Genomic DNA, 20,249 nt, shown 5'->3' on the forward strand with positions numbered 1-20,249 from the left:
CAGGATCTTAAGGTAGTCTGGTACGGTGATCTCTGGAGTGAGAAGTTCCATCTCTTCTTTGACCTCTTCTAGGAAATCCAGTGGAAGTTTCAAGGGCACGTCATCCAAGTAAGCCATTTTCTCCCTGGAAGATTAACAATCTACAGCCCATACAGAGATAGGTCTGGCAGTGAAACCTGGACTGAACTGGAACTCCTAAACAGTGAGAAATATATTCATATATTCCAGATGAAAAGCCCCAGCATGTGGAGCATAGTTTCCCAGAGAACGCTTATTTGTTTAATTTCCTAATGAAACCCCTTAATATTTTTTTTACTAATTTCCTAATTTCATTTTTGTGTAATTTGATACACTGTGGTGCATAGCAATAAATAATTGGAGACTACAGATCACACCAGCTGTATCGCAACCACCCAGTGGACATCCACTACCTATAGTGTGTGTTACAGAGGAACTGGGAGTCAGTGCCCTTTCTTCCATATGTACAATCAGTTTCGCTCTCTCATAAGAGATCTGGACTGAGGAGGCAATTCAGAGACCAGTATTCAATGCAGAATCTGCGTTGAGAGTGATTAGGCCAATAACCTCTGAAAGGTTGACCTAGTGGAACAGACGGCAGTGTGCCAACAGCCAGCAGACCACAAAGCCCATGGAAATGTGCCAGGACATCCACTCAGTTCAGGTTGCCTGCTACACTGCCTCAAAAAGCCCCCAAAGCAGATGGTTCTAGACTCTTAATACCAAGTCGGGGTTGCCAGATTCTCAGTAAGCTCTTAAGTAATTTTCCTTGTTGAGAAGGTTGGAACAGTGGGACCTTCACGATGTCTGGTGGTGTGTTGCTCCTCACCTATAATGGAGGTTTTTACATCTAAATTATATTGATGCAATGTGATCTAAATTCCAAGGCTAGTGACATACTGTTCTAAGAAATGTCATTGTTTGGAATATAACTCAGGATGAGGTGAAGCTTTCAGTGTACAACCAGACCATTACAAGGCTATTTAAACTACAAAGAGCTAAGCTGAAGCTGGAAGCTATACCGGAGTCTAGCGTTAACAGACATTTCTGACACTCATGTCCAACTGGGATTGTAAATTGTTTGTAAATGTTTAAAATCAGACTCAAATATTTATTCCCAAAGTCTTAACATTTTTTATCTACATTAAGTACGTCATCATCGTATAAACACTATTATATGAAATTAGGTACCAAACTGGAGGCCACTATACAGCCATTTTAATATGCACTGTAGACAGCAGAAACACATGGTTTACTACATTCATAGACGCGACTTGTCAAAGCTCCTGGTGGTATGCTGGAATGTCATCTCAGACTAAAACCGATCTATGCTTACACCAAGACTTGCATAAAAAAAAAAGTGTCCAAGATCACACAATCAGTGTGCTCTTTGAAAGTCAACATCACTCATAATTTAATGAGAAAACACAAGCCTTGAAGATGTATGTGGATACAAAATAAGTTAAAACCATTACTCGGAAATATTGTACAAAACAGTCAGTAAAACGTGCATCACCTACCATTGTTCTTCTGTGTTTCTGAGCGTGTGTGGTCTCAGGACCGTGCAGTGTGTGGTTACTTTTGCTGTGTGGGAATTAGGACAAGCAGGTATTGCTCCACTAATCCACTGACGACATCACATCGTCAGCCGTCTACATTAACACCTTAAGACCTTATATAAACAGACCTTTAAATTATCACATTTAAAATAACTGTATTGGCCTTTAACACTAAACTATGACACAGTCATGTTCATTTGAGCAATATACAAAACTAACACATTTATATTTAAAGAATTACACACTCTTAGTGGCCGCATGTAAACAGACAGCACAGCCAAAAATGTCACTGTAAACAGTTCCGAGAAAACCACTGTGTGGCTGTCCAGCTAAGTGTACAATCACTGTGGTTCCCTATAGATCAGCTTTGAACCTTTTGGCCTGATCAGCCCTCAACTTAGCTTTTGTAAGAAACCTTATAAAAGTATTGACCAAATATTAACAGACATTATTGTTCAGCACAAGTCCTTAAGTCCTTTATTTCACACTCCAATCAACATGGTATAAAAATAATTTATTACTGTACAATTTATCTGTCGGTAGAGTCTGGTGCAATTGGTATAACAGCCAACTCCAGCTCACTTTTTTTTATTAGCATGCTCTTTGCAGTATGTGGCTGTAGAATTTAGCAGTGAATCAGCCTCTCAGAACCAACTGGCTAAAGTGGGTCACTTCTCCAAAGCAGTGGCCCAGACGTCATCTGCTGGAGGGTCCGGAAGAACCCAGCCCTGTGGAATTGATGTGCCGTCAGGGTGACCTTCAGGAACCAGGAACTGATCCCACTCTCTCCTGTGAATGGAGATGGAAAGTATGACATTTCAGATTTCACGTCCATTCTTGTACATAGGCACAGGAGAAATGTTTGCCATAAAAATGTTAGAGCCACAGGTTCTTCACCTTATCTGAATAAGGGACGGTAGAGAGTGCTCCGCTTGTGTGTAGTACTCATAGAAAGGTTGAAGTGGGTGATCTGGAGGCAATTCAGCTGATGGGAAGAGCAAACAAGAACCATGTTCTCCACACACATACAAACAAGCACAAACAACCACACTGCCCCAGTAAACCCAAAGCCACACCTTGAACCCAACTTTTTCCCTCAATACAGAAAGCCAAAATATCACTAACCACACCCTGGTGGTTATAAGCACCATTCAAAAGTTCAGACCCAGGAGATTGGCCTCGGGCATACGTGAAACACAGTCTACCCAAGCTCCTGTTGCCAGATGCCGGGATGACGCAAAGCAGCTCACTACCTCCGAAGAGCATGGCGTCTATCTCCCGTTTCCTCTGCAGGAAGCGATCCTTCTCTTTCTTCAGACGCTTTTCACGATCCCGGCGCCGCTCTTCCTCCTGCTCGCCCTCCAGCATGACACGCAGGGCCTTCTCCTCGGCCCCATACACAGCCGTGCGCTTCCGGATCAGGTCCCTCAGCCGGGCCACGTGCCGCTCAAACACGTCGTCACACTCCTTCTCCGGGAACATGCCTGCAGTGGAAAAGACAGCAACGAAATCGACTGGTAAAGATCTTCTTAATACAGTTGAAGACAGGATCTGAACAGAATAAGCAGAGTTAATTAATAAAGGGGATAAACAAATCAATGCATAAACATTTACAACATTTTTCAGGCACTGTTATTCAGTGACTTACACTTGTTAGGGATATTTGGCTTTCAGGCAAAATTTCAGGATGAACCTAAAATGCACTCTGTTTTGGTGAAAATGTGACCTTCTCTAAACTTTTGAATGTACATGTCCAACTGTTCAATGCTTCAGTACCTCACTATTATGAGCCTTCAAACAGCATGTTCTCAGACAGAAGTGGCCACTTAGCTTAGTGTGTCACAGAGTGTCATCAGCAGGTTGCAACACAGATGCAGAGACTTGAAGAGTCACAGAAAGGCATAGATGTGGACGTCCTTTGGCCACATCCTACAGTGATTACTGCTTCATTGTGAACAGTGCCCTGCGGACCCTTTGAATGCCACACAACACCAGGCATTCAGGGAGGTGAGAGGCACCCAAGTGTCATGTCAGACCTTTCAAACCCATTTACATCAGAGTGGTCTGTGTGCTAGACTTACAAGTGTACCTAACCACACCACCAGGTACAGGCGTCATCGTCTTGACTGGGCCAGAGAGCATTTACGTTGGATGAGGGATCAGTGGGCCTCAGTGCTGTTCACTGTTGGAAGTCGATTCACAATGAGCAGAAATGGTGGCCACCAATGTTGTGGGGAGATGTCAAGAAGAGGGATATTGCGTCAGCCACTACAATCCCCAGACAAGTTTCTGGTGGTGGTGGTTACAGGTGTGTGTGCAGGTGTGTCTAGTCATTAAAAACTGCCCTACACTTTGTGAATTGTACAGTGACAAACCCATGCTACTTGAATAACATTAGTCCAGTCATTGAGCCTCTGCATGAACAACAGAGGCCTAATTACATCTTCATGGATGACAATGCTCCACCTCATCAAGGTCACATTATTGGGGAACAGCTGCTGTCCACTGGGGTACCTCAAATAGAGCAGCCTGCACTTTCTCCAGCCCTGAATTCAATAGAAAACCTGTAGAGGCTCATAACTCTGTCCCACAGATCCACAATGACCTGATGGCTGCCCTTCAAGAAGAGTGGGGTACCAGACCTCAGCAGGCAATAATGTTGACTTAGGAACAGCATGAGACATTGTTGTCAAGCTGTACTTGATGCTCAATAGCACATTTTTGTTGTATACCCACCATAGTTGCTTTTGTTTCAATAAATTCACCATTGCATTCTCAGATTCTAAATGCTCTACTTTCATGATATATCACTATAGTGTGATTTATTTTCACGGTTTCCATAAATTTCACCCAAAAGCCAAATATCCCTAACTTTTTTGTGAGTAATGTATTAATGAATACACACTGGACATTTTAATATCATTTTATCCTCATTCTGGCTATTGACCAAAGAGTTAGAAGTGCAAATCTTGCAACAGCAAAACTGGCCTACCAGTTGGAACCTTAAAATATAATACAGCAAATGCTTATTCAGTCCTTACATCTCTTCAGCACAGTTCATGGCTAATTTAAACATCAAGCTGACCATAACTAACTCCATAAGCCTTCTCACTTCCAGCACCAAGCCTGTGCATCAGAGCACTCCTGTCTGTGTTGGCTGGGTCAGTGGGGGTCTCGATAAACACACAGGCTGCTGTTTACCCTTCCTGGCTGCAGCCTCTTTTCGGAGTTTCCTCAGCTTCTCCAAGGCCCTGAGGATGTCCAGCATTCTCTTCGCATCGGCCTGTTTCTTCCTCACCTCCGAGAGAACCGCGTCAGCCGCCAGCTTCAGCTCCCGCTCCTGCATGAGGGGACACGAAACACAAGCACACCTGACCCACCACTCATGTCAGCTCACTCACCTCAGGAGGCTGTAATCCCTTCTCAAATTTACAGAATGCGCATAAAATAATATGCACCTAAGACTTCAGATGTAGGTCAAAAAATATTGTAATGAAAAAGATAAAAACAGACCGCATTTTCACAACTTGACCGAATGCTGCATTAATGACTATGCCTGAATGAAGCCGGTCAACTGGCAGACAAGGTCAGTTTTGCAGTTGTTTTGAACTGAGGTTTGGCCTCTAGAATGTCACAAATGAGCAATGAAGACACCACTTACAGAACTCTGGTCTCCACTGACATCTTACAAAGGTGCATGAGTCTGATCTGCCTGATTCGTTGTTTAAAGGAAGGGTGCCCTCTGCTGTGTGAAATAAGGAAACAAGGCGCAACCATCTCACCCTATTCTTCTCCTCCAGTTCCAGTATCTGCTTAGACTGGTACTTGTCAATGGCCGCCTCTCTCTCCGCTGCTCTGGCCTCTCGCTCCTGGCTCTCCTCCATCCTCTCCACCTTCTTTCTGCGCATTCTCGCCCGTTTCTTTTTCAGCAGTGCCAGTTTTTTCTTAATGCCGCTGAAGCACTCGGGATCTTGAAGAGCCGCCAGTCTGTCCTGCAAGCCGGTTTTCAACTCCATTGCCCTCGAGTACGAGTCGGTCCATGCACTTTCGTTTTCCAGGTTGTTTTTTAACGTCCGACAGACTTCGGAGAGTTCGGACACCATTTTTACAGTACCATACAACTTCTCTTTAAACTCAGACACAGACTGCCTGGACGCACTGCGCGTCTCTGCAGCAGGTTTTCCTCTTTTGAGCACGAAACTTTTAATCCACTGCTCGTCTTGCATCCTCTGTCTTGCATCTTCATCTGAGATCACTGACGTTTTTTGGCTGTTTTCTTTGTTGTTCTGGTAATTCATCGACCAAGGTCCTTCTGACGGCTGCCTTGCAAAACCGCTGGGTGCTCTGTAGTCTGCAATGAAATTCTGACCCAAGCTGTCCGAGTTGCTATTCGGTTGAAACGCAGCAAACGGTCCTCTGGAATAGCTGTCAATACCGGTCCGATACTCGCCGCCGGCTGGACACGACCAAGACCCGCTCTGGTGTTCATGTTCTGCTTGGAAAGGTATTTGAGAAGCTGATGATCCGTGAATCAGTTGCGGCGCTTCAAAATAACCCGGGGGTGGTCTAGTAGGATCGAAAGTCGGTTGCGGCCGATACTGAGGTCCACTCAGCGGCATCGGCTGGAACGGAGGCCAGTTGTTGGGCGGAACCGGCGGAGGATGCTGGTAAACATTCCAAGGCGGCTCGGCTCCCGGCGGAAGAGAACCAGGTGGCATAGGAGGTGGTTGTCCCATGGTTGGCGGTGTCCCCTCCGAATAGTAATACTGCTGTGATGGGTCCATGTCTAAATGAAACCAACGTGTATCACTGAACTGCGTCCCCTGCTTTCAAACTGAGTGAACTAATAAATCCGGAGCAACGGCTAGCTTTTCCGGTGCAACTTTAAATAGTTTCCCTCTCTAACGTAGGCATCGATCGTTGGTTCCTAGGTACAAGCTTAAGACATTTCTAGGCCTTGTATCATAAGTTGTCCTCCTCTCCTTTACAGACGGACGCAGCAGACACTGTGCCTAACTCAGAAATGTATTTATTTTGTTTAATGCTATTAAAAAGAAAAACGTTTAGTCTGCAACTGAGAAAGCAAAATGTGTTAGTATAATGTAACGACACAATCGGCGGTTTAAACAAAATAGGATAGACTTCAAACTGGGAGCTAGAGGCACACTCACTGCTCACAGAAAAAAATAGTCTTGGTCTTCTAAATAAACAAATAAACGTATTTGGTATTGATGAAACTCCAGATAGTCACTCTGCAGTTGTTTTAAACAAATATTTCATAAATCTTTGTAGAATCACTTTATCCTCCTAAAACAGGTCAAACAAGATAAGCTGTCCTGTTCAAGATTGGGAAGATGAATTTGTGGTTCAGACATTTTCATATATACACACACAGACCAAAGCCTTCCCAAACACCACACCCAACGTTAACATGAATTCCATAGACAACTGTTAAAACAGTGGCATTATCTTTAATGTACAGAAATGGTTGAGGGTAGAGGGTAGTGCGTGTTGGGGAACATGGTAAGATACGTTAGGCTACTGCCTGGTGTATTTACTCCAGCTATAATGACACATTTACACAGACCCACAAAATGCAACGCAAAATTAGTAACGCAATAAGGGAGAAATTCATCCAGAGGCAATTAGAAAGTGAAGGACAGTTTTTATTAATCAGAAAATTTTACAAGCCTAGAAAAGATTGGAGAGGTCAAAGATCAAGCAATGCATTTGAGAGCAGGACCGCTGACGTGAGATTACTTTTTTACGTAAACTCTCAACCTGTTAACTTCTCTAATTAAACATTGATTTTATTTAACTTGTGGAAAATAAAAACCAAAAGCACCCATCTAAAATTCGGGATGTTAAACACTATTAAACCAAACTTTTATATGAAAAGTTGCTGTTTGGGAAATTTACAGAATTATATGCTATTTTACATAGTTTAATATGGATAGGGACAGATGATCCTAGGCCACGGTAATTCTTGGGGAAAGAGCTGAAACTCTTTAAAGGTCTGTCAATTACTAATGCACATCACAATTTTGCATGTAATTCAGACAAGCTACCGTTTTACTCAGTAAATCACACAAACTAATGCCAGGATTTATTTGATGGATTCCCAGTTGAAAGGCAAGATTGTGTTAACCTTTCTGGTCTTTACAAAGCCTGCTTCCATATGTACACATTTCTCAAGCATGGCCCTTTAAAAATTTATCAGCCTGGGCAACAGCGTGAACCACTACCCCTGTATTACACAGGGTGTTTGTTAGAGATGTTCAGAAATGCAAATTGTGGAACCGTCAGAAGCAGAATGGCAGTAAGACATTGCTAATTCAGGTCTTCAAGGACTGGAGAATCAGCTTTAGGCTGGAGAAGTCCATCCTAAATCAGTCTATTTAAAGGTACGCCCATGCACAAAACACTGCATCTTAAGGTGTAATATAGACAGTAATGGATACTGACATGAAGAGCTCTAACAACTCATTATAAAGTAGTTTTGATAAGAATGCCATCTGGTGTACCACAATACAAACAATAATGGAGATTCCCTTGAAGTGTGTTTCACTGACGACTAAAAGCTTTATAAAAAAAAAAAAAAAAAGTTAAAACCTAATTTTAGTACCTAAAAGGGTTTGACATTATGAGCAGTGTAACAGCATATCTAATTACATTAATATGATAATGACTTGTGCAAGTTTATAATAATAATAAGAAATTAGTGACCTCTTCTGATCTGCTGAGTTAAAAAAAAAAAACACCTGAAGAGCTCATAAAAAATCAAATACCTTGTCATTTAATAAGTAATTCTTTGTTGTTTACATTTAATATTAACAGTCATTCACTGGGAGGAGGCATAGTTCATATAGTAGATTTGGTTTAAACACATATTTCTAAATTTTTCTTTAAGAAAACTGAGGATATAGAACACACCTCACAAATTTACAGCCTAGAGACTGTCATTTAAACATAATTTAGGGTTTCATAATTTTTATGTTAACATGGGTCCTTGAAAGTACTAGCATGTTGAAGAAACACTTATTGGACTGAAATAATATGCTCGTTCAGAGCTGAAATGAGAGCGGTTCACGTAAGCAGTATTAATTCTTGGCTGCGTCAACCTGCCTGGTCCAGTTTTCTTCTTCTATTCCAGAGTCATACTCCTCCTCTGCTGTATCTTTAGCTGGTGCTCTGCAACACACACACACGCACGCACACACACACACATTATATCTAAACCTTTACTGAATGGTAAAATGAATTAAACGCTTTAAATAAATAAACGAAACCCAAAACCCAAAGGTGTGATAATTACATTGTTAAGTTTAATCTGGGGCTGTAGAACAAGTGATAATACCAAAATACTCTCTATGGATATAGCCGATCTACAATTAGCTCACAGAGTCAGACAACATTCTGGCAGTTCAAAATATAGTGTCCTGGGTAATATGATCACAGAATTAAATGTGAAGACTTCTTACTTCCTTAAACAGCATGACATAGAAAAAGCTATTAGGAAAGGAAGCTTCCGTAGAAAGGGCCTGAACGTCTGGCAAACATGGTGGCTACGATTAGGCAGAACTTCTGCTGTCATCACCCGACATACTGAGGTGTGACCTCACCCGACATACTGAGGCGTGACCTCACCCGACATACTGAGGCGTGACCTCACCCGACATACTGAGGCGTGACCTCACCCGACATACTGTGGCGTGACCTCACCCGACATACTGTGGCGTGACCTCACCCGACATACTGTGGCGTGACCTCACCCGACATACTGTGGCGTGACCTCACCCGACATACTGTGGCGTGACCTCACCCGACATACTGTGGCGTGACCTCACCCGACATACTGTGGCGTGACCTCACCCGACATACTGTGGCGTGACCTCACCCGACATACTGTGGCGTGACCTCACCCGACATACTGTGGCGTGACCTCACCCGACATACTGTGGCGTGACCTCACCCGACATACTGTGGCGTGACCTCACCCGACATACTGAGGCGTGACCTCACCCGACATACTGAGGCGTGACCTCACCCGACATACTGAGGCGTGACCTCACCCGACATACTGAGGTGTGACCTCACCTGATATACTGAGGTGCTGCTTTCCCATGCACCACATCCTGGCTAATCTCCACAGCTACAATGTCCGAGTGCGGTACTTCAAACATGGGATCCAGCAGCAGTTTCTCCTGTCAGAATTCGACAGCATCAGCATGATCATCGTCTGCTGCCCAAGGCCGGCAGCGAGGATGGGAACAAGGGTGCTGCTGTAGATGCGAGCGCTCACCATTATTGATCGAAGCCCTCGGGCGCCCGTCTTTCGTTCAAGCGCCATTCTGGCAATGGCCCGCAAGGCGTCAGGGGTCACAGTAAGGTCACACTGAAAGGCCGAACAAAGATCAGCAAAAAGGAGGGTAGAAAACACCTAGAAATCCACTGTATACCTTTTTGTTCTTTAAATCAACAGGCTAATTCTGTAGTAGGCAATATGTTTGCAATGAAAATCACTTTCTGATGTCTGCGTGTGTGTGTGTGTGTGTCTCCAGCGTTTCCCACCTTGTCCATGCTGAAGAGGGCCTGGTACTGGGGCACCACTGCATTGCGGGGCTCGGTGAGGATGCGGACGAGCGTGTCCTGGTCCAGGCTGTGCAGCGGCACCACCACGGGCAGGCGGCCCACGAACTCGGGGATCATACCAAACTCTATGAGGTCCCGCGCCTCCACGTGCTTCAGGAGCCGGTCCTTCTCCTCGATCTCGGCCACGGCGTCCACCTCCCCTCCTGTAATGTTGGCTACGTCAGCTGCGGCTGCAGCCCGCCGGCCTTTCCCGAGGTTGGACGGTGCGCCGAAACCCAGATACTAACAGAGTTGACATGAGAGACGCCATAAGATTTACAGGGGGAAAATAACTTTTATTCTTTTGGAGAATAAGAGGTAATTTTGACCACTGCAAAGATACGGCCTAATGGGCCAAATTACCAGTAACCTTACTTAAGTACAAGTGGACACTGAGGGGGAGAACACTGCAGTCAAAACAATCAGTTAAAGATGATGAAGAAAAAAAGAAGTCTCATCTGACTTTAAGGCACAAACCTTTTCGTTCTTTCTTCTGCTGATTATACGGTCCAGTCCATTAAAAGCACCAGACGCTACAAACAAAATGTTCGTAGTATCAACTTGTACAGTCTCCCCTCTCAACTTCCTGGTGTTTTTCTCAGGAACATTTACAATTGTCCCTTCCAGGAGTTTAAGCAAGCCCTACGACCGAGCAGAAAACACAGTTGTACCACAGAATAGCCAGAAACGTCATTCCCTTTATTCCTGTTTTCCAGATTACTGACCTGCTGTACTCCCTCTCCACCCACATCTCTCAGCTGGTGGATTCCAGGCACACTGCCAATTTTGTCCACTTCATCCAAGAAAACAATACCTGTGAGTGAAACAATAAACAGAACTGTCCGCTACAGAACACGCCCATTACATCTTACAAGATCTCCTCACGGTTCAACAACAGAGACCTGCGTCCTCGGGAAACGCAGTAAGAGATTGAAGAATTCCTCCTTTACCTTGCTGAGCTTTCTCGATGACGTAGTTGGCGTCCTGCAGCAGTTTGGCGATGACCGACTCGATGTCCTCCCCCACGTAGCCGGCCTGCGTGAGAGTGGTGCAGTCACAGATTGCGAAGGGGACGTCTAGGCATTTAGCCAGAGTCTGGGCCAGGAGCGTTTTGCCTGCAACGCAAACACATTCAGCTTTTCCGTTTCACCTTACGCCTGGAAATCAGTTTAGGGGGGAAAAAAAAGTCGCAAAAAGTACAACAAAGGCAATGCGAGTCTGACCAGAGCCGGTGGGGCCCAGCAGGACGATGTTGCTCTTCTCCAGCTTGATCTCGGTGTGGGTGGAGTCCAGCACCTCCCCACCTCTCCGCTCCTGAGGAGCCTGCTGGTTCACCTGCTGCTGCATGGAGGCTCCCAGGGCGTTGCCATGGGGACTGATCCCAGCGATCTGCAGCAGCTCTGCAATGGTGGCAAAATGAATGAAACACCAGGCAGGGTGGATTAATGTAGGATCTTCATCAAATAACACTGAGGATGAGAATAAATGATAAAAAAAAAAAAACATCAGCTGACCATGATGCATTTTTCTGACCTTGTGTGAAGGCCTGTAAGCACACTTTGTAATAAAAATGTCCTTGAGTAGAGTCTCGTTTCACAAAGCTATGCTTGAGATTAGTCCAAAATCCAAACTAAAAAGGACTTTCAAATGGTGAATCACCACCAAGAGTACCCTTCAGTTCAACATTACAGAGGTCTTCAATTACATCGGTACAAAGGTAGCCTTCTATTTGATGGGTATAAATTTCCTGCAACTCAACAACAACAAAAGGAGACGTACCATCGTCAGGAATGATGAGTGCACTGATGCAGAAATTTGTCTGTAGTCTCCATCAAGGCCCAACATCAGATCTAAAACCTGGGTGTCATACTCAGCTATGACCTCAATTGTAGGAACAGTATTTAGACATCCCCAGAAAAGCTTCCTGTCATCTTTGCAACATTGCCAAGGTCAGGAGCATGCTCACAACAACTGATAGTGGAAAAGTACTGAACGCAACTATTGAATGCATCTTCATGACGGGACCATTATAATGTGCCGCAAGTCTTCTTACGAACACTACAAGCATACAGAAAGTTCCAAACATAGCAGCCAGAGTACTAGCACACTCAAAGCTGAGAGGTCATATTACGTCCATCTTTGAAGAGCTGCAGTGGCTACCCGTGTCATGTAGAACTGACTGTAAAATACTACTGCTTACACAGTCTTGCCCCTATACACAGCAGTATGATCGCAAGGCACGCTCCCTCAGATCAGCTGACAAAAACATACTGGTGGCTCCCACCAACACGGAGTATTGAGGCAGCCTTCAGGTTCCATTGAAAAATCTGGAGATCTATCCCAGACAACCTGATGGCCCTTGACAGCTTTTTTCAAACAATTTACAGGAAGAAAGTTGGGATTGTTCTACTCCATAAGTTATTTAAGCTGCTATGCCTCTTCTCATGGACTGAGTAAAGGCAGACACCCTCTCAGGGATTGAGAGAAGACTACTACTTTAGCTGTTCATGACTGTGAGGTTCTGATATCCTCTAAGGGCTGAGAGACGACTACCATCCTCTCAGGGATTGAGGGAAGGCAGTGTTGCTACAGCTGAGTGTGGTTGATCCAGTTTCAAAGAGGCAACAAGTAAGCTGTTCTGCCTCCTCTCAGGGATTAAGACTAAGAGAAGACTATTATCCTTTCATGGATTACGAGAGGCCTGTGTAAAAAGCTTTGAGGTATCCCATCAAGCACCTTTCCACTTCCGATAACCTCTTAACTGAGCACTTCAGTTATCAGTGCTGCTGCTTATTACTCCATTTATTAACTTACTCAAATTAAAGTTTTAAACAATTAATTCATTTAATGTTTCTCTGTGTATATCTGAAAAAGTATATGCCATTTCCCTTCTCCTTTAATGAATGTTGTAAATTGTCTAATTTCAACATAGGAAAAAAAGCATCCTGAAATTATACATCTCAAGATGTAATAAGCTACTCTAATCATTTCATTCTCTTTACAAAGGCACTCTGTAAACTATGATTAAGACTTATTATTGTGTTCATTATACATTTATATACTAAATACAAGATTATTATTATTAAGAAAAGTAATAGTATTAGTAGTAGAATGTATTTCAATACAATGAGGGAAATTCAGGCCCTTCAGTGCATTGTGACCCTTAACCTAGATCATGTTTGGCCCTGTAGATTAGAAATGTTTGGGTAGATTAAACACCCTGGCCTGTAGAGTTTACTGCCAAGAGGACAAAAGCTGCTGTAACTGTCATCTTTCAAAGGGGGCTGAATACTGACTGGCATTGTGAGAGAGAGAGAGAGAGAGAGAGAGAGAGAGAGAGAGAGAGAGAGAGAGAGAGAGAGAGAGAGAGAGAGAGAGAGAGAAAGAGAGAGAAAGAGAGAGAAAGAGAGAGAAAGAGAGAGAGAGAGAGAAAGAGAGACGATTTAAAGGGATTTCCCATGGAAAGAAGAGCTACTAATGCATACAACAACAGAACGGGGCAAATGAGTGGCAAGAGGAGGAACATTAACAGAATGACATCTTGGCAAAACAAAAACAAACAATACAATTAATCAAGAGATGTATCGTAAGTTTCTTGAAAAATGTCTCGCTAAATTAGAGAACTTCCCCCAAACGTCACAAGTAAGAAAATAGGACATTAAAATAAGTCCTCACATGACTAAAATCCAGGGTGTAACTGGATAAACCATGTTTGTCTTGTGTCCTCTACAGAGTGTAGCACTGAAAAGAAGTGTATTTCCACAGCCTGTCTGCATGAGGACCCAATGAATCAGCAGTGTACAGAACTGACAGTCACATGTGCAACAAAACCCTTTGGAACCTCCCAGTATTCCTTTAGAAGAACATATCCTTTACACTGACGTTGGTGGAGGGTTGCATAACACAGCTAATGCTTCATGAGCTGGGAGTCAAAGCAGGTTCATGGGAACATTCTAACTCTAACGGTCCGTAAGATTATTAGTCTCGTACGTTTGTTTTAATTATTGTAACTGCAGAGAATGCCACACCTCCGCATACACACAAGAGCATGCCAGACAGCCACATATGAAGAGAGCTTTGGCATTTGTACAACAAAGCAATTCATGAATGAAACCAAATTAAAAGAATGGAAAGAGAGGGAGATTTGCTTTGCCTGCAGGTCTGGATGTGAAACATGGGGAAAATGCAGGAATGTTCTTGCCATTGACAAAACACTTACTTGTGAATCTGTACTCATCCTCCCGACGTCTTAGCTCTAGTTCTACAGAAAAAGCAGATTTACAATAACATCACTACCATTAAATGCACAACACATTGTTCTGATCAATTTATAGTTTGCTTTTGCAGTAAAGGTTGATTTTTCTTTTTGGAATTGTACAAATGCCAAATCATAGTCAACCTAAGGCTCCTGTATGGTCGACATGAGTCACATAAAGCATCGTGCAGAAATGCAACGCATGCAGTCTGGAGAGAGGTTATCAGAGAAGAGATGTAACATGTTGCATTGATCTTTACATAGGACAGCCTAGATAAATCATGGATCTCTAGCCATCCTTCTGGATCTTCCTATCTGGACATGAAATTCCAACCCAACTCTTAACATTGCCGATTCAGAAAAAGTACGTCTTCTTAACTTTGTCCTCCCAAGGTTTCTTCCTAATCCCCACCATCATATGGAGTTCTTCCTTGCCACTGTCGCCTTTGGCTTGCTCATTAGCAATCTGGACCCATATGATTGTAAAGCTGCTTTGTGACAACATGTGTTGTAAAAACCACCATATAAATGAATTTGACTTTGACTTTAACTCTTTAATTAGTTGTACATGGAGTGTTCAAACTGGGTTCCATCTAAACTTTCTTTTAAAAAAATGTCCTGATATCTAGGAGCAGGGATGATGATTGGTGGCCTTCAGTCTATGAAACTAGCTAGCCTGCTTATTGTACTGGTCATGTTTCTTATTGTACTGGTCATAAAAGTGCATAAAATGTAACCTCTGAAAATCGGCTGGTTAATTTCAGGCCATACCAATGGAGTTCTGATATGCATATGGGAACTGTATCACTGCTGTTTGCCACGCTTCACTACCCAATATTAGAACAACACTGCTGGGTAAACCTCTCCGGCTCCTAACCAATTACGAAGCACAAGCAATATCTGGTCCAACATGACGTGGTTTATCTGACCATCATTTACCTCCAAAAGTACACAGTTCAATAGCTAAATAAAAAATCCTGCCATGTAATTAGTGATGGAACATCCTGCTAATTAGTGATGGAACATAATTTCACCTATATGATATTAACATGAACTATCCACCTATGTTAAAAGCAACAATGGCTTCCAATGTTCACAAATCGCAGAGACATGCAACAATTTATAGTAGTGGTTAATTGGGCAAGTGAATGCCATTTCGAGGTCATCTGCATCGGCCAATGCCTGAGCCAACAAGTCCAGTAATCAAAAAATGCCTACATTAGTGTTAAATAAATGTTCGCGGACAACAAAAACATAGATGCACCTGGAGGTTATTGTGTTCAATAACATTATTTATGAAGACTTACAAATTTTCATTCATCTCTCAGAAACAGAGACATTGATATCTATTTTTAACAAATCATGTGTTTTTTTCTTAAGAAGTGAATTATTTTTCATTTAAAATGCACTGCAGACAGTGCAGAGACAGTGCACACAATAATTAAGAAAACACTAATTATAGCTAAATAAATATTAATTTAAGTTTCAATAGTAATTCTAATACCTATTTAATCAATTGCAAAAAATTTAAAAAATTGCAATTACACATCACCCATTGATCAATCCGCTCTCTAAATATCAGTATAGGATACTAAAGTACCTACATCAGTCAACCTCTACTTTATGGCCAATCACAGACTTTTTGCCATTGCATCAAAATGGTATGGTACAAACCTCTGGGTGTCAGGGATGCTTGTTTCTCAACCTCCACCTGTTGCTGCCTAGATCCTGCTGGCATGTTGTTATAAATGCGCTTGTAGTGGTTGTACACAGCCACCGAGAGCACTTTCTTCGCATGATCCTGGCCCACAACATATTTATCAAGGTAGGCGTAGATCTAATAACAAAGATGAAGACAATGACGCATACATAAATGGGCCTTCAATTATGCAGTCACAGCAATAAAACTAAACAATACAATGATCTAGAAATCTCCAAACAAATAAAATGTAATAGGATAATAACCTATTAATGTTATTATTTCCTATAAGGGAATAACTAGTCAACACTAAGGAAAGGCAACATGCAAAAAGCAGCTGACAAACATTCAATTGCTGAAAGTCACATCACTATTTTTGTCTGTACTCCAATCACAAAGTGGAAGTGTCAGCTCTGAGGAAGATAGTAGTATGAAACGTGTATGAAGCCCTATGAGTTCAGTATGAGACCTCAGACCTTCTTGGGAGGTGGTGGTGGTTTCTGTTGGAAGGCCAGCTTCACAGCTTCAGCAGCTGACTCTGGATCTTTACTCAGACTCTTCTTAGTGTCTGTTTCTGACAGCACCACGAAAAAGTGATGGCACTTTTCACATTTGACAAATCTAGTTGAGGCTGCCAGAGAGAGAGAGATACACACATCATACGTCATCAAGACTGATTTAGAGGTTACAAACATTTAAATCATGCTGGAAGCCAACCATGCAATAATGGGAGAACACATCATATTGTGTATGGGTAACAAATTTCATGCCAAGCGCGTATAAATAATTTGGACATTCTGCACAAATGGCTCCTAAAAGGAGATATGGTATTTTTCTGATCTAATTATCTTATTTAACAAGAGTTACAGTACCATATGTTTAAGACAACATTTTAAAAATCAGAATGGTACACAGTCTTCCTTTTAACAGAATAGCATTTATATTTCTAGATAAACAACGGGACTACAAAGTCAAACTTCTTACTATGACATAAAGCTTCATAGTTTTTTTGTATTACAATGGCCTACAGACTGCCATGGGTATCCAATACAATCATGGATAATCCCATAAATCCCAGTTCAAGAAAAGTGAAATAGTGCTGAACTGCATCTGGACTAAAAATTTGACTAATAACTACATGAATACCATTACTGGGAAAAGCAGTCAGTATTTATGTAAGTGGTTTATTATTAGCGTCAAAGCAGGCTGTCCGGTGTATTGCCAGACATCACACATTGAGACAGAAGGCCAGTCGACAAGGAGGTACTGAGGAAAACCTTGATAAAACTGTAGCAACTAAATAAGAAGTACCATAGCTCAAACAAATACAATACAATACTCACAGACAAATGTTTCCACGTGTGTGCAGGGATCGCCACATTTGGGGCAGCGAAGCTGACTCCCACCTTTCCCTGAACCGCTGGATTTTTTACCACTTCCTTCACTCGCCGATTTCTTAGAAGGACAAAATATATGAAGTGTACATTGGTGCCTCATTGTTTACAGACAAATCAAAATCAACATTGAACACAAAGTTGGTTCAGAACAGTGTCAAAGAATAATCGCAGGAGACGAGAACCTTAAAACAAAGTTTGAAAGGTACCTTTCCATCTCCATCTTTCATCCCATCCTTAGATGCATAATACACCGACGTCTCCGAGAAGGATCTGGCAGGGACGGTACGTGTCAGACGGACTTCACGGACTCGTAGTCCGACCTGAGAGTAGAACTGTACCCTCGATCCAGAGACTCCTGTGCAAGAAAGATGTTTACACCAGGTTCAACGTCTAAACAAGACCAAAACAAGATACCTTTTTTTGAATGCCTCCGTTTCGTGTAGGTAGGCAAAACAGCTAGCTGTGGTCAAGTTTAGAAAATAGATTAGAAAGGCGCTATAACCTGTAGTTATCTAGCTACAAACTGTAGATAAAACATTAAGACATAGATTATGGTTCAACTGAAAGCACAAAGTCTGTTGGCCAGAACATCAGCATCATCTATAATAGCTGCTTAGTTAACTTGAGGGTTTGTCAAACGGACTGGCGACTGTGGAGCGATGTAATCTGGTCATCCAGTCAGCCAACACCGCACCACAGCACAGCAAACACGTTTAATTACACATTTTAAACGGCGTACGTGCCCGACCAGAGTAACCACGATTTCCGTTGAGATATCAGCAACCCAGCCGTGTTGAACGCAGATTTAGCCAACTTGTGCTAAGCTAGTTTCACGCTGCTGAGCCGAGTAACTTTGTTAAGCTCCCCCAAAATACACCGACACCGAGAGAAGACATACTGGTCCCGCCGAGGCGGGTCTCACCTTTGTGCGTTGAGTTTACGAACAGTCTCGCCGCCCGTGTGCATGTACAGGACATGTCTCCGTGGCCTACCTAACCCAGCTAGGTTAGCTAACCCTGCTATGTCTCGCGTATACAGCGGGGTAGAGGGAAGCGGCTAGGCTACGCGAAGGTTACGCCGATACTAAAACGCCAGCCAGCCCGCTGTAAAAACATGTCATTCAACTCGCTCGCTTTCTCGCCAGACAACCAACACTGGCGTTCAACATAAACGAGACGTTGAAACGTCCGGCTGCTCGAAATGTAGAAAGTCCGCCGTCGCGAAGGGATATCGGAGGCCAACCTAAGACCTGTCAATGGTGAATTAAACCGGATAGCTAGCTATCGGATTCTAGTGACAAAGCAAAGCTTAGCTAGCGAGCTAACCTAGCTGGAAGTCGAGCCGACTAGCAATGTGGTGTTAGCCTAGCTGAAGTGAAGAGGGTGGTGGGGTGAGGAGCGGTGGCCCGTCGCAGCGCTGTTGGGTTATAGCGTAAAGTTCTTAAAGGGACAGCGACGTTATTTTTGTTCTAGCGTGAGAATGTAAACAGTCCTGTTGTTAGACAATGTAAATCTCTAGTCACGTCGGCTTTTCTTCTTGGGGGGATATTATACACACACACACACACACACAAATAATGTTGCCCAGTAAGCTCGTATCATACTAAATAAAACTATTAATAGTTTGTATGTTTTTCAAAGTAATTAGTTTTTTATTACTGTATTACTTTATTATTATATTTATTATATATTTGTTATTATATTATTTATTACTATACAGGTTTGATTACAACCTCTAGAGAAAGTCCAATATTTTCATGTCAGGATATAATGCTTAAATCTATAACCATCGAATATAACATGCATTAAAACCTCTGAGGTAAATATCAGAAACTTGAAATAAAAGACGCATTACGGATAGTTATACACACATCACGAAATTGGACGTTATGTCATTTTTGCACCCGTTATCTAAAGACAAAGGGCCAAAGGTTATCAAAGAAATGGAAGTTCTGTGGGTTAAACTCTAAGTACAGCTGAATAAATAGTCGTTTGTACCGCAGATTGATTCTCAGTGTATGTCTTGTCCGAGGAGGTTCTTTATCATAGATAAAAACCTTAATGGAAATGTTTTACAATACCTTTATAGAGCCTGTTTTATGTTTTCAATGATTTGTAACTTAAGCCTATATAGCATTTATAAACCAAGCTAGCCAAGAAGTGCGGCTGAGTTCTGAACACGGATCAGGCTATCCTCCTGCTCTGCCACTATCAGCTGCATTACATTATTCCTTCTTCCATATGACACGCGATATTCAATGTCCATAATGAATTCAATTACGTACACATATTCAGCAAGTTTTAGGCTTCTGTATTACGGATTTGTGTTTTGTGCGTGTTGTCTCGTTCTGCTTTATGTATGTTGCTTTTTATGTTGCACTCGTTTTATGTTATTGAAAGTTTTCTTTTAAACTATGTAGTATATTGTAGTATAATTTTTTTGTTGTTTTGTTTTGCTTTGCTTGTATCATAACTAACTTAAACACTGTGTTATATCTATTTTATTGCTCTTTTATATTTGTGTTGTTCATTGTAAACTCTTATTGTTGGTTTTTAGGTAGACAATTTTTAGATCTGTCCAGGGACTACGAAAAAAGCCTTTAGGCTAATTCTAATACATTTTACAGTCATGTTAATTAATGTACACTGTCACTGTCAAATAAACGAATAAATAAACAAAATAAATAAACT

The 20,249-nt window shown here is 42.3% G+C and overlaps 2 protein-coding genes across 3 annotated transcripts; both read right to left on the reverse strand.

Moving 5' to 3' along the window:
- Positions 1 to 112: 112 nt before the first annotated feature.
- On the reverse strand, positions 113 to 6,458 carry pdcd7 (programmed cell death 7). Its single transcript, XM_077024876.1, has 6 exons — positions 5,360 to 6,458; positions 4,779 to 4,917; positions 2,831 to 3,061; positions 2,475 to 2,562; positions 1,539 to 2,366; positions 113 to 847 (listed from the first exon to the last, which is right to left on the reverse strand). The coding sequence occupies exons 1-5, from the start codon at positions 6,359 to 6,361 to the stop codon at positions 2,246 to 2,248; spliced, it is 1,581 nt and encodes a 526-aa protein (XP_076880991.1). The 5' UTR covers positions 6,362 to 6,458; the 3' UTR covers positions 113 to 847; positions 1,539 to 2,245.
- Positions 6,459 to 7,028: 570 nt separating this feature from the next.
- Positions 7,029 to 18,973, reverse strand: clpxa (caseinolytic mitochondrial matrix peptidase chaperone subunit Xa). 2 transcript variants are annotated; one of them, XM_077024874.1, is made up of 14 exons: positions 18,482 to 18,972; positions 17,766 to 17,914; positions 17,506 to 17,617; positions 16,639 to 16,793; positions 16,138 to 16,300; positions 14,428 to 14,469; positions 11,432 to 11,608; positions 11,159 to 11,323; positions 10,934 to 11,022; positions 10,686 to 10,850; positions 10,149 to 10,451; positions 9,880 to 9,972; positions 9,675 to 9,781; positions 7,029 to 8,768 (listed from the first exon to the last, which is right to left on the reverse strand). In XM_077024874.1, exons 1-14 carry the CDS (start codon positions 18,534 to 18,536, stop codon positions 8,678 to 8,680), a joined length of 1,866 nt encoding a protein of 621 aa, XP_076880989.1. In that variant the 5' UTR covers positions 18,537 to 18,972; the 3' UTR covers positions 7,029 to 8,677. The 2 variants fall into 2 exon arrangements, with proteins under 2 accessions (XP_076880989.1, XP_076880990.1); XM_077024875.1 differs by lacking the exon at positions 14,428 to 14,469 and having other exon boundaries at positions 18,482 to 18,973.
- Positions 18,974 to 20,249: the final 1,276 nt, after the last annotated feature.

The sequence above is a fragment of the Brachyhypopomus gauderio genome, chromosome 12 (genome assembly GCF_052324685.1).
Source record: "Brachyhypopomus gauderio isolate BG-103 chromosome 12, BGAUD_0.2, whole genome shotgun sequence".
Lineage (NCBI taxonomy): Eukaryota > Metazoa > Chordata > Actinopteri > Gymnotiformes > Hypopomidae > Brachyhypopomus > Brachyhypopomus gauderio.

Bases quoted from the DNA above. Each gene is read 5' to 3' on its own strand.
- pdcd7 (XM_077024876.1), bottom strand. From the start codon at position 6,361: ATGGACCCATCACAGCAGTATTACTATTCGGAGGGGACACCGCCAACC. The intron at 4,918-5,359 runs GTGAGATGGTTG...CCCCTCATGCAG, and splicing joins AACTGGAGGAGAAGAATAGG to GAGCGGGAGCTGAAGCTGGC. The intron at 3,062-4,778 runs GTAAACAGCAGC...TTTCCACTGCAG, and splicing joins AGAGGCTGCAGCCAGGAAGG to GCATGTTCCCGGAGAAGGAG.
- clpxa (XM_077024874.1), bottom strand. From the start codon at position 18,536: ATGTCCTGTACATGCACACGGGCGGCGAGACTGTTCGTAAACTCAACG. The intron at 17,915-18,481 runs GTGAGACCCGCC...TTTCTTGCACAG, and splicing joins CGTAAACTCAACGCACAAAG to GAGTCTCTGGATCGAGGGTA. The intron at 10,452-10,685 runs GTTTGTGCCTTA...CAACTCTGTTAG, and splicing joins GCAGAAGAAAGAACGAAAAG to TATCTGGGTTTCGGCGCACC.